At 43.3% G+C, this 14308-nt stretch overlaps 1 protein-coding gene across 1 annotated transcript in view; it reads left to right on the top strand.

The window, feature by feature from the left end:
- Positions 1–14308, top strand: part of LOC127631073 (leucine-rich repeat-containing protein 75B-like) — a 45450-nt gene that overhangs the window by 9881 nt on the left and 21261 nt on the right. The window contains exon 3 of the mRNA XM_052109040.1: positions 12391–12503. Coding sequence (XP_051965000.1) covers positions 12391–12503 — 113 coding nt within the window. The remainder of the gene's footprint in view (positions 1–12390; positions 12504–14308) is intronic.

The raw sequence follows: 14308 nt of genomic DNA, 5'->3' as shown, positions 1-14308 counted from the left end.
ATTCTGTACATGGCTCATTGTCTTTGTGATGTGACACAAGACACAAAACAAGATGCCTGTTTTTATTTTCACGCATCTTAAACTTGAACCAATGTGCAATACTTAGTGTAGGTTTTGTCTGCTCATTCAAGTCTTAGGTGGTTTTCATTCTGGGCACGTTTGCTGTGGTCCGAATCTGAGTGTGATTGTTACTGGATCCTTTATTCATTTGGTTTCATTATGCACACCAGAGTGAATGATGCTTGTGCCGCATGCTGCAATTCAGCAGTTGTGCATGTCCTGGAGAAGGCGACTATATCGGATACTCACAAACCAAATCTTTTTTGAGGACACAGATGGTTTCACGCTGGGTACACTCATTGTGTACGTGTGTTTTGTCATCATGCTTAAAACGCATACACAATTTATATTACTTCCTGAACAAGTGCTGACCCGAGTACTGATTGCTTTCTCACTCGCAAACTGCGCCACAGTTACATCTACTGATGATCTGAAGGTATGGTATGATTGAAGATCAGCAAAACCTAATTCACCTTAAAGAAGCAGTTCACCTAAAAATTATATGTTTTTCATTATTTATTCAGCCATTTGTATTTTTAAATGCATATTACTTTCTGTGAAGAAAAGCTCCTTTTGTGTTCCATTCTGGAGAAGCAGAATGTTAAAGCTTCTCTTCTCACTGCTTTCAAGCAAGCTTTTCAGTAAACAATTACTTAAATTTCAGTCTGTTCCTCACACAAAGATATCGTATGCCTTGAGAAGACTTGGAATATAGTGCATGAGCCATATGGACTACTTTTATGATGCTTTTATGGTCCTTTTTGGTTTCCTTTGAAGCTTCACAGCTTCTGGTCTCCATCCACTTTCATTGTATGTAAGAGAGCAGCTTAGGCATTCTGCTGAATATCTTCTTTGGTGTTCCTTAGAAGAAATATTTTCTATGAAGTAAGTCATATAGGTTTGTAATGACACAAAGGTTTGTAAATGATAATAGATATTTTATTTTTGGGTGAACTTTGCCTTTAAGGTAACCTAACAGCTATCTAAAAGATCTTTGGATCAGCATCACAGAGCATTCCACTGAGACAGATTTCCTGCTTAAGTCTTGATTGTAAGCCTTACCAGCTGCAGGGCACAATAGAAACTGTACTCCCTCAAATGCAAACTAAAGTCTGCTTGCTTATCATTCTCATATTTTTGCCCTTTATAGATTATGCATACTATTATTCAGATTTTTCTTCCTCTCCTAAGATTAACGTAGATGTAGAAGCCTGAAGCTTCTGCTGGGTGTAAGAGCAGATGAATTAAATTAGATGGAGATCTTGCTGTGAGTCTCACAGGGAGTTGGTTTGTAACATAGCCTCAGATACTTATCTAAAGACTCTGCAAGCTCAGTGTTAGACTCAGTATAGACTATTGGACTGTATGGAAGCTGTCACTTGGAAACTACGTTTCACCCTGAACTGCTCTGCAAGTGACAGTGGCTGGATATCATATACACCGGTGGCCAAAAGTTTGGAATAATGTACAGATTTAGCTGTTTTGGAAGGAAATGGGTACTTTAATTCACCAAAGTGGCATTCAAGTGATCACAAAGTATAGTCAAGACTTTACTGATGTAAAAAACAGCACCATCATTATTTGAAAAAAGTTATTTTTGATCAGACCCCATTTCCAGCACTCCAATACTTTATTCTTGAGTAATCATGCTAAATTGCTAATTTGGTACTAGAAAATCACTTGCCATTATATCAAACACAGTTTAAAGCCATTTGATTCATTAAATGAAGCTTAATATTGTATTTGTGTTTGTTTTTGAGTCGCCACATTATGCAATAGACTGACATGTATTAATGTCAATATTAGGTCAATAATGGCAAAAAAAGAAACGGCTTTCTCTAGAAACTCGTCAGTCAATCATTCTTTTGAGGAATGAAGGCTATACAATGCTTGAAATTGCCAAAAAAATTATTTCATACAAAGGTGTACACTACAGTCTTTAAAGACAAAAAGGACAACTGGCTCTAACAAGGACAGAAAGAGATGTGGAAGGCCAGATGTACAACTAAACAAGAGGATAAGTTCATCAGAGTCTCTAGTTTGAGAAATAGACGCCTCACATGTCCTCAGCTGACAGCTTCATTGAATTCTACACGCTCAACACCAGTTTCATGTACAACAGTAAAGAGAAGACTCAGGGGTGCAGGACTTATGGGACGAATTGCAAAGAAAAAGCCACTTTTGAAACAGGAAAACAAAAAGAAAATATTAGAGGGGCCAAAAAAAACACAGACATTAGACAACAGATAATTGGAAAAGAGTGGTATGGATCTTAACCCCATTGAGCTTTTGTGGGATCAGCTAGACTGTAAGGTGTGTGAGAAGTGCCGGACAAGACAGCCACATCTATGGCAAGTGCTACAGGAAGAGTGGGATGAAATATCACCCGAGTATCTGGACAAACTGACTGCTAGAATGACAAAGATCTGCAAAGCTGTCATTGCTGCATGTGGAGGATTTTTGGATGAGAACTCTTTGAAGTAGTTTAAGAAGTTCTGAAATAAAAAAAAAAAATCTAATTTTAATAGTAATTTTTCACGTTATAAATGTCCTGACTTAGGGCTGGACGATTAATTGAAAAGTAATCGAAACCGAAATTCAGAACCTCTAACCGACGTAATTTTCCAATGTCGGTTATTTCAGTTTTTTAATCCGGTTACTAATTTCCCCTTAAAAACATACTACCTCATGTGGTCACATGACTCCGCCCCGTCCAGTCAGCGGCATGGAAGCAACATGGAGGCGAACTCAAACACAGAGTCATCTTAGCAACAGGAGCGGGTTGTACCAAAGAAAAACTGGCTCAAAAAAAGAGAGAGACTGACAAGCGCCCAGTAACAAGTGCCTCCACAAAGCAACCAATATAAAAGCAATATGAAAAGGATACAAGACGGAAAGAAATAACTGACGCCATTAGTTACTACATCGCGAAGGAGATGGCTCCCATAGCTACAGTGAAGCGCAATGGGTTTAAACACCTCGTTAAAACACTCGACAGAAGATACACTGTGATCCATCACGACCATATTTTTCCCAAACTGCGCTGCTTCAGATCCTGCCTGAAACGGTAAACATGCTAGTGTTTCTTAGTAAGAACCTATTTAAAATATTTGTTTACAGGAGATGCAAGTTATTTTCTACTTTTCACATGACAATATTTTAAATAATTTATTTTCTTTGCAAAAAAAGCAAGTTATTTATTTTCTACTTTTTAGGAATCTTGCTTTTTACACAAACTGAAATGTGACTTTTTTCATTAGATGTTTTCATTTCAAGCAATGTGTGCTTTGATTTCAATTGTTCGAAATATTCAATAAATATCCATAGTTTCAATTATTTTAAAATCACAAAGATAAGAAATGCTTTTAATAGTTGAGCATATTTACAGTACAAACCTTGTCAGTGAACTATGAGGGCAAAAAAATTATAAAATAAAAAAAAGAATCGTTCATTAATCGTAATCGAGGTAAAATGTTCAATTAATCGAGATTTTGATTTTAGGTCATATCGTCCAGCCCTATCCTGACTATATTTTGTGATCAGCTGAACACCACTTTGATGAATAAAAGTACCAATTTCTTTCCATAAGAGCAAAATTTGTACATTATTCCAAACTTTTGGCCACCAATGTATATCAGACCAGAGAGAGATTGCTAGAAAAGGGGTCTGAAATGATGCTTGATCAGGGGTCGGGAACCTATGGGTCGCGAGCCTCAAGTGGCTCTTTGTTAAAAATCAAGTGGCTCGCCAGGTGTCTCACCATTCACCAACACATGATCGTTTATAACTTTCTAGAGATAATTTTCCATTTGGGAACACAAGGGAGGTTTATTTATTATGATGATTATTATAATTATCTTTATAATTATAATTGTCTTTAGTTCTTAATTTGCAGGCTGTTAGTAATTTTTCACCTGTTGCTGCATACTGATACTTGGGTGATGGCAAATGGAGCAGAGACTGTAAATGTTTGGATTTGGGGAGGTGGTTATATATAAGATTGTTTAATCACTTTGTTATTTTAATTGGTTTTTTGTTTTGTTTAAAGTGCAATTTGAATTTAGATTTTTTTTTTTTTCATGTTTCAATATATTAATTACATTTTTAAAGCAAAATCAATAAAAATATTCACTGACCCTTGGCAGGGGGGTTGACCATATAATCGGATATCGCGATATTTTAAATGCGATTATCATTCAAATATTTTTTACATATCGCTCAGCCCAAAAGGGAAGTTCAATTCTTTATGAACAATTGTAAAATAAAGTAATTTTATGGAGACCCACACAAAAACGTGTACTCAATTCCATATTGCAACATGTTACCTATTAATGTTTGCATATTTGTTTGTTTTTGAGTAGTCTATGGGCAATATAAACATTTTATTTTATTGAAAAACTTTGTTTTTGAAAATAGTCAATTATTCGTTTGTGGTATGGCTCTTTCGAAAAAGCTAAAAAACAGTTGACTGTAACCCGCACAAGAAGAGACAGTCACAATGTCGAATACAAAACAGCTTTATTAAACACAAAGCGTGCAAAGTACAAAAAAGGGCAAATCCAGTGAAGAGGCGTCAAAGGGGAGCGTGATGTCGGAGCCGGGGAATCAGAATAGAAGGAAGGGGCAAATCCGGGAGAGAGTGGTCAACGAGAGCGGGAGGTCGAAGCCGGGAAAACAGTTAACAACTATGGCGTAGAACAAGACGGGACTAGCGGGATCAACGACGGGAACAAGGGGAGCTGGCAAGCTAAGGGGTAAACGAGAGGAGTTCAAAACTAGGCGAGACTAGCGGGGGGCAAGGACACGGTAAACTAAATACAATAACCAACAGGCGTGAGACGAAAGGGCAGTGATATATATAGGAGAAAGTGCAGGTGTAAACAATGAAAGGTGATGAGACGAGTACAGGTGAAACTAATGTGGAGATTGAGACGAGTGCAGGTGTACATAATGTTCTGGCGATAGGGAGCGGGCATGTGAGCCTGAGGAGGGAGACCTGCTAACGAGCATGAGAGCTCGTAGGAGCAAAACGAGCGTGGAAGCTCGAGGGAGCAAAACGAGCGTGCGAGCTCGAGGGAGCAAAACGAGCATGCAAGCTCGAGGGGGCGGAACGAGCGTGGAAGCTCGAGGGGCCGGAGCGAGGGAGCGGGGTTCGTGACAGTACTCCCCCCTCTAAAACGGACGGCTCCTGACGGCCGCGCTCGGTTGCGAGGAGCGCGACCTCTGGGAAGTGGTGCTGGACGATCCCAACAAACAAAAAACCCTGAACAGACAACCCACAAAACACATAAACAAAATTGAGGGCAGTCCAAGGGGCACAGAGGGAAATGAGACAGTCCATGGGGTCAATGGCCAGTTTCAAGGCAAGGTCAGGGGGAACATAGCGGACAGGCGGGTGGTCTGGAGATCTAGGGGGCAGCCATAGGGCAAAGACTGGGTCAGGGGTCTGGAAGGTGACTGGAGGACAGGGACTGGGTCCGGGGTCTGGAAGGTGACCACCGACAGGAATAGGGTCCGGAGGCCAGGAAGAGGCCACAGGACAGGAAGGGGGTCAGGAAGTCCGGGCTGAGCCGTGAAAGGCGGTGCCATCAGAGGCTGCACTGTAGGCGGCTCTGGAGGTGGGGTTCTGGAAGGCTCTGGAGGTGGAGCCGAAGGAGGCTTTAGGGGCTAAGGCCTGGAAGGCTCTGGAGGTGGAGCCGAAGGAGGCTTTAGGAGCGAAGGCCTGGAAGGCTCTGGAGGTGGAGCCAAGGGAGGCTTTAGGGGGTAGGTCTGGAAGGCTCTGGAGGTGGAGGCCTGGAAGGCTCTGGAGGTGGAGCCAAGGAGGCTTTAGGGGCTAAGGCCTGGAAGGCTCAGGAGGTGGAGCCAATGATGGTGGCGCCGTGGGAGGCTCTAGCGAGGTAGGCCTGGAAGGCTCTGGAGGTGGAGCCAAGGGAGGTGGCGCCGTGGGAGGTCCCCGAGGCGACGACCTGGCAGGCTCTGTAGTCTCGGGGGGTAGAGCCGTAGGAGGCCCGAGAGGCGGAGCTGTAGGAGGCTCGAGAGGCGGAGCCATAGAAAGCTCTGGAGTCTTTGGGAGCAGAGCCGTGAGAGGCTCGGGAGGTGGAGCCGTGGGAGGCTCTGGAGGGGGAGCCGTAGGAGGCCCGAGAGGCGGAGCCGTAGGAGGCTCTAGTGGCAGAGTCCTGGAAGGCTCGAGAGGCTTGGGGGGCGGATCCCTGAGAGGCTCGAGAGGAGGAGGAGCCCTGAGAGACTCGAGAGACGAAGCCGTGAGAGGCTTGAGGGGTGGAGCCATGAAAGACTCGAGGGGCGGAGCCCTGAGAGGCTCGAGGGGAGGAGGAGCCCTGAAAGACTCGAGAGGGGAAGCCCTGAGAGGCTTGAGAGGGGGAGGAGCCCTGAGAGACTCGAGAGGCGAAGCCGTGAGAGGCTTGAGGGGTGGAGCCCTGAAAGACTCGAGAGGAGAAGCCCTGAGAGGCTTGGAAGGAGGGGGAGCCCTGAAAGACTCGAGAGGAGAAGCCCTGGGAGGCTTGAGAGGCGGAGCTCTGGGAGGCTCGAGGGGTAGAGCTCTGGGAGGCTCGAGAGACTTGAAAGGCAGAACCCTGGGCGGCTTGGGAGGTAGAGCTCTGGGAGGCTCGAGAAACGGAGCCCTAGGAGGCTCGAGAGGAGGAGCCCTGGGAGGCTCGTGAGGCGGAGGCCGCGAGGGCTCTGAGGGGCCAGCAGAGGCTGGCAGAGCCGTGGAAGACTCTGAGGGCGGAGCAGAGGCTGGCAGAGTCGTGGAAGACTCTGAGGGCGGAGCAGAGGTCGGCAGAGTCGTGGAAGACTCTGAGGGCGGAGTAGAGCCCGGCAGAGTCGTGGAAGACTCTGGGGGCGGAGCAGAGCCCGGCAGAGTCGTGGAAGACTCTGAGGGAACCTCTGCGGTCTTGAGCACAAGACGAGACTGTGGAGAAGGGGCCCTCTTCCTTCTCTGACGTCTTCGGCCAACAGGGGATGTGGCCATGGGGACGGTCAAGGCTACAGGCGCTGGCTCTGGGGCGGTCGAGGCTACAGGCGCTGGCTCGCTGACCGTGGCAGACATGGGCGCTGGCTCGTTGGCCGTGGCGGGCATGGGCGCTGGCTCGTTGGCCGTGGCGGGCATGGGTGCTGGCTCGTTGGCCGTGGCGGGCATGGGCGCTGGCTCGTTGGCCGTGGCGGGCATGGGCGCTGGCTCGTTGGCCGTGGTGGGCATGGGCGTTGACTCGCTGGCCGTGCCAGGCTTCGAGGCTGGGGCTGTGACAGGCCTCGGGAATGGGGCCGTGTCGGGCTTCGGGACTGGGGCCGTGACAGGCTTCGGGACTGGGGCCGTGTCAGGCTTCGGGACTAGGGCCTTGTCAGGCTTCGGGACTAGGGCCGTGTAAGGCTTCGGGACTAGGGTCGTGTTAGGCTTCGGGACTAGGGCCGTGTAAGGCTTCGGGACTAGGGCCGTGACAGGCTTCGGAACTGGGGCCGTGACAGGCTTCGGGACTGGGGCCGTGACAGGCTTCGGGACTAGGGCCGTGTCAGGCTTCGGGACTAGGGCCGTGGTAGGCTTCGAGACGGGGGCCGTGGTAGGATTCAAGACGGGGGCCGTGGTAGGCTTCAAGACGGAGGCCGTGGTAGGCTTCGAGACGGGGGTCGTGGTAGGCTTCGAGACGGGGGCCGTGGTGTGCAGCGCTGGTTTAGTGTCTGCCTCCCCCACAGTAAACGAGGAACCAGCGTACAGTAGGGCGAGGTCAATAAACTGAGCCAGGTTGAGAGAACAGCGACCACCAGGCATGAATGATGAGGTTGGCTCATTCAGTCCATATTGAAAAATGTCTTTTAGAGCCACCTCATCAAAATTCACCTGGTTAGCCAGGGCACAAAAGTCAGTCACATAAGCCTCCAAGGGTTGACTCCCCTGACGCAAAACCAAGAGTTGGGCCGCTGGGTCCATAATGTTAAGGGCACGGCTATTCGTTCTATAACCGCTGCCCTGCATAACCAACTCTTGGTAAGCGCCCGAAGAGCCGTCAAACCTCTCAGGGGGTTGAAGGCTCACGGCGCTCAGAAATGCATTGGGAGCATAAACGGGCTCAGGGACAGACACAGGTAGAACAGGGTGAATAAAAATCAAAAATCGCACGTACCTGCTGTCCCTGGGCTGTGAGCGCGCGATCATGACTCCCAATGGTAAATCCGCGCACAGAACGCGCCGCGACAATCCGCTCTAGTGAGCTGCGTACATCGTCAGCGCGGGACATTGTGACTGTCTTCGGTAAGGGTTGGTTATTCTGTAACCCGCACAAGAAGAGACAGTCACAATGTCGAATACAAAACAGCTTTATTAAACACAAAGCGTGCAAAGTACAAAAAAGGGCAAATCCAGTGAAGAGGTGTCAAAGGGGAGCGTGATGTCGGAGCCGGGAATCAGAATAGAAGGAAGGGGCAAATCCGGGAGAGAGTGGTCAACGAGGCGGGAGGTCGAAGCCGGGAAAACAGTTAACAACTATGGCGTAGAACAAGACGGGACTAGCGGGATCAACGACAGGGGAACAAGGGGAGCTGGCAAGCTAAGGGGTAAACAAGAGGAGTTCAAAACTAGGCGAGACTAGCGGGGGACAAGGACACGGTAAACTAAATACAATAACCAACAGGCGTGAGACGAAAGGGCAGTGATATATATAGGAGAAAGTGCAGGTGTAAACAATGAAAGGTGATGAGACGAGTACAGGTGAAACTAATGTGGAGATTGAGACGAGTGCAGGTGTACATAATGTTCTGGCGATAGGGAGCGGGCATGTGAGCCCGAGGAGGGAGACCTGCTAACGAGCATGAGAGCTCGTAGGAGCAAAACGAGCGTGGAAGCTCGAGGGAGCAAAACGAGCGTGCGAGCTCGAGGGAGCAAAACGAGCGTGCGAGCTCGAGGGGGCGGAACGAGCGTGGAAGCTCGAGGGGGCGGAGCGAGGGAGCGGGGTTCGTGACATTGACCTATAATTTTATACTCTGTCATCATTTACTAACCTTCAATTCCTTTCAGACCTTTATGTCTTTCTTTAATCCATTCTTTAGGCTACTCTTTTTCCATACAATGAAAGGGAACTCTGACCTTGGCTTTCAAGCTAGTTTTTTAAGGCAAGATTTACAGTGAATAATGACACACAAAGCTATCATATGGCTTCAGAAAACTTGGAATATAGTGCACAAGTTTTATGAACTACTAATATGGTGCATTATTGTCCTTTTTGGAGCTTGACAGCCCCTGTTTTTGGATTTTGCTTTACAATAAGTAGAAGTGAAGGGTACAGATATTTGACAATTAAATTAACTGCGCAACGTGCCACTATTCGAATACAAAACTGATTTGGCTATTCTACACATGCTATACAGGTCTACAACCTGACCCAAAATCGTCGATTTCCGACAAACCTTCAGGTTTTATGTCAGTTTTTTAAGTATAGGGCGAGTTAGGGGCTGTTCAAACATGCTTTTCTGTGCTTCTGTGCTCTATATACTGTTAACGCGCTGGACGGGCGTCTTTGACTATTGCGCTGAATCTCACAGTTTTTTCCTTCAGCGGTCTCATGCAAGATGGCCACATTTTTAGTCACCAAGTTAAGTTAAACAGAACTTTTTATAAACGTATCAAGAAACACTTGTGTTGTTTCATTCGTTGTGCTGCATTGTGCTGCTTTCTGAAGAAGCTCTGGTTTCATCACCATTAAACATGATTCCAGGTTGTTTTTCACCCAGTTTCAGTGCTTTATAAATGGTAAGAGAGAGTTGTTTTTCCCTTTTGCTCTGGTGTGCATACATATGATAATTAGACAAGTTCAATGCCATTTGATTTAAACCATTTAAATATCAAAGCACCCTGAAGAGACTGTTTATCCGCAGCAGTGTAACTCATCCCACCTGACAATACTTGTATTCAATACCTCTTGGAGCTCATATACATGCAGTGACAGTTTAATTATTTTAGTTTGAGTTTAATTTGAGATTTTATCATTTGAAGATGTATTTATTGTGCTATTTATGCTCATAGCTCACTGTGCACTTTAAGTTTTGAGTAGTGTTTGAGAAAATTCCATTACAATAAACATTCACGCTTCCCAACTCCAGACGAAAAATTGATTAACCATTTGTGAAACCTCGCTGTTAACCGAATGTTAAAAATGGTAACTGTGCACATCCCTTGTATTGGTTTCCTAAATGTATTGAATCAATGAAAATATTGCATTGGTTTAACGTTAACATAAACACAACTTATTTCACCAGTTTGCTGCGTACTGTCTGCAATGTCAGTTTTGCATCTCAGAATGTGAAACCGTCAACACCAGCCCCAGTGGGAGGTCCTTAGATTTCCATCTAAGCATGGTACAAGTTATTAACAGAAGGAAAAGCAACAGTCAGATTTTGGTTTAGAGAGTCTGATTGGATCATGTCATCTGAATCCTCAGCAGAGATCCAGAGCAACACAAATTGGTAAAGCTGGGTTTTTTAAACTGTGCCATCAATGTCACATCATACAGTATCTGTTTATAACTAGCATCTACAAGTATCCAGTTGGCATTGTATAGAAAAGATGTCAATAAAAACTGATCTTCTCTGAAATTAACATTGATTTGATGAGGATTTTTATGAGCAAATTAGTTTAAGGTTCCTCAGCCAATAGCATGTTGAAATCAAAAAGCCCCTATGACTTCTCTCTTGTACACTTTACAGAGAATATATTGTACATGGCAGCACAGGTTTAAAGACAGTTAATAATTATATAACTAAAGCGTACAGTGACTGTCAAAATAAAAAGGACCAGCTTTGTGTTAGTTCCTCACACTGAAGTATGGCTTCAGAACAGAAGCTTACAGTAGGCCCAAAACATACTCTACACAAACATGTAAATGTTAAGTATTGCCACCTCTTGCTACACAAGCTTGATTTTGTGCATTGTTTCATTCCAAAATGTGTCAGAATGCAATTTATAATACAGCGCTAGTACGCATTGCATTCTCAGTGTTGCCGCAAGGAGTGCTGTAGCGGATATTGGTGTGCTTCTACTGTGAGTTTTGTCTTTCAATTCAACTACTTTCATGGCGGAGCAAGAGTTTGAACAGAATCTTGCTAAGCAAGTAAGTTAAAGGTGTACACTCAGTAATTTTTTTAAGTATGTCGAAGTATGCATCATTTAAACACAGTAGTTTTCAGTTACCAATGCTATTGTAGAAATTCACTATGCACAGTTTTATGTATGCGCAGGATTAATTTAATCCATGAATGAAAGTTTCCAAGTAGCCAGTAGTATTCAGCTGGTCATGTGATCCTAACATGGCGGCCCCCATGAGGGTGCCCCTGCCCCATGTAGAATAAAACAGCTTTCATAAGGTTACTGATATGACCGAACTCTTCATCTCACAAGAGTGGTCATGATTTCATACATAATGTTTCAATATTACTATTTAAATGAGGAAAATAATTACTGAGAGCACCTTTAATATATTTATTGTAACTTACCTGAATAATGACACATCCAGTTTAATGGCACAGACTACTTTTGAAGGTATCTCTATGGAGGTGTGTTACTGCTTCAGTAATGTATGATCACACGTCATGTATGTTCAACCAAACAACATGATGGCAATACTTTAGACAAATGCTGTGCAAAATCATATGGACTACTTTTATAGTGTTTTTTTTTTCTTTACTTTTTTCATTTTGATGGGGAAAAAAAGCCTGGACATTCTTTTTGATATCTTCTTTTGTGTTCCACGGAGGAAAGGAAGTCATACAGTCATACAGGTTTGTTCTGTGGCTGAGTAAATGATGACTGAATTTTCATTTCTATTCATATAACAAGACAGATTGGCCTCCACAAATAAGCTATTGGTTGATAGACTATTTCAATTAATCATCTTGGTGCCTGAGAAATAACATTTGGCTGGCACATTCAAAAGTGTTTTATGATTCAGAGCATCGGGCTGCCATCACTCTAAAACCACCGAGCTTCTAAAGGTAGATAAGTCTTCAAAATAATGAGGACGATGTAGCTGATCTGGATGTTATACTAGATTCGTTTTTTTGTTTGTTTTTTTTTATCTTAAAGAAGATTAAGATCCAAATTAAATTTTTATCTCAATCTAAAATTAAATATGAGATCTAAATAGTGTGTCAGACTTCTGTAAATAATGTTCACAAAAAGAAACTGTCTTTATCTAGGGCATTGTATTGTGTTGACTTGCAGAATATGAGAAGTTGATACCCCGGGCTCCACATTTATCTTGGACAACTTTAATCAAAGGATTCTTTCTCCATTCTTATTATGCTTTTCTATTGATGTTGTTTTCTCAGGACTCAGACATGCTGAAGTCATCTGATAAGATCTGCAGGCAGCTCATCTACCATCTGACCCCCCATTCCAAGTGGCTTAGAAAAAGCATGACCCGGAGAAAGGCCCAGGCCTGGTGAGACATCTGCCGATTTATCACTGTCCTCCTTTTATACCTTCAAAACACCAAAAAGTGCTTGTATAGCAGTGGCATTGCCGGCTAGTGCTTTTTAAAAGTGGGAAAGCACAGACTATGGTTTTGAGTATCTGCAATGTTGCCTCCAATGCTGCTCAAACTGCCACTCAAACTGTGAAATTACTAAATGAAAAGAATTAACTAAGCTGAAAACTGTTTTAAACAAATAAATCTAAATATATATAAATAAATGTGTCACATAAGGTTGTAAATAACTGTGTGTGGATTTCAGAGCTACCAAACACTGAGCTCAGAGGTGATTTTACATTTAATTAGCTGGTAGTCATGTACATCAACGTTTCAGTTATTTTCTATTTAATGCGAAGTCCCGTCCATTTGAGAGCACAGCTTCAAAGGGGCTCTATGTTTCGTGCGTCCACTGACCTCTATAGACATATTCATGTAAAAAGGTGAATTGAGTTACTTGAATGAATAACACGATTTTATTTGCTAAAATATTGAAATGTACAGAGCGTAATATGTCATTTATATAGATTTTTTAATTTATTAATTTTTATAACGGCATAGCTATTAAGTACTTCCAGGTTTGTTGACCATTTTTGGACAGTTGCATATCACTGCCATGTTCTTTCCGAGTTGTAACACAGTTTCAAATGGCCAAACAGCCCACTATAGCACAATAATCAGATAAAAGACAAAGACACTGGTAAGGCAAATAGAATTTGATATTTCACAAGTTATTGTTAAGACTCTTGATACTAAAAAACACTTTTAAAACTAAAAAGCGTTTTTGGGATGAAAAATGTCTTCAGATTAACATGTATATTTGTTAAATGCAGTTTAAGTGGAATAAATGACTCCAGACCAATGGTCCTCTTCATGTTGCTACATTATCATATTGGGTGTGCTTTAATTTTCAATATATCAGTGGTCCTTTTACCAGTTATTTCTTACACATCTGTATATTATGTACTGAGAAATTGTTACATTTCACAATATTTTAATTATGATATATTGTTATATTATGAAATAAATGTATATATTTGTAAAATATCTAGATTTTCTTTTTATCCTTTCTTCCTTTACTTTAAAGACTACAGATACACTACAGATCTGTTTCATGATTTATTGAGAAATCTGGTTGCAGTTTCAGACAGTGTGATTATAGACGACTGGAACGAATTAGAGCTTGTTTGGCTTATCTCTGCTGGCCCATTAATCTCAGCCCCCTTCATCTCTGCTATTGATTAGTAGAGCCTTTCTAACTGTGCTGGTGCCGAATCTGGCAAGTGCCGTCTGAAAACGATAATGCAAATGCCCTTTGTAGCTTGGGTTCAAAATACTCCATAAAACTGAATCAAACCGCAGTTATCCAAAATAACCCTGCTGAAAAGAAAACCCAGAATTGCTTGTTGCCAGTATGGGATGCTGTTGTGCTGGTATCCCAATTATTATTATTTTGTTTTTACAAAATCAACCAACCTCTTCAGAAAGATCATGATGGTCGACCAGCATTTTTTTTAACAAGTCAAAAGCATGGTTATGCTGGTACTCCATCTAGATCAGCACCAAACCAGTCTGAACAAGAATGGAAATTCATGCTGGTCTTTCCATAAGAGAAAACTGATTAATTGTTTCCTTTTTCACTCATGTTTTTAATTTATTAGAGTAGCAAGTGTTTGTGTAATTCAAGCACCAATCAATGGTGGCAGAGGATCCAATGTGTGTGAATCTGTGTGTTTGTTGAAAAGGAAAGTTAGCTGTAATGTCAGAGGAAATGTGTG

This window comes from Xyrauchen texanus, chromosome 37 (genome assembly GCF_025860055.1).
Source record: "Xyrauchen texanus isolate HMW12.3.18 chromosome 37, RBS_HiC_50CHRs, whole genome shotgun sequence".
Classification (NCBI taxonomy): Eukaryota; Metazoa; Chordata; class Actinopteri; order Cypriniformes; family Catostomidae; genus Xyrauchen; species Xyrauchen texanus.
The sequence above is the reverse complement of the archived record's forward strand: the minus strand, read 5'-3'. Positions and strand labels throughout refer to the sequence as shown.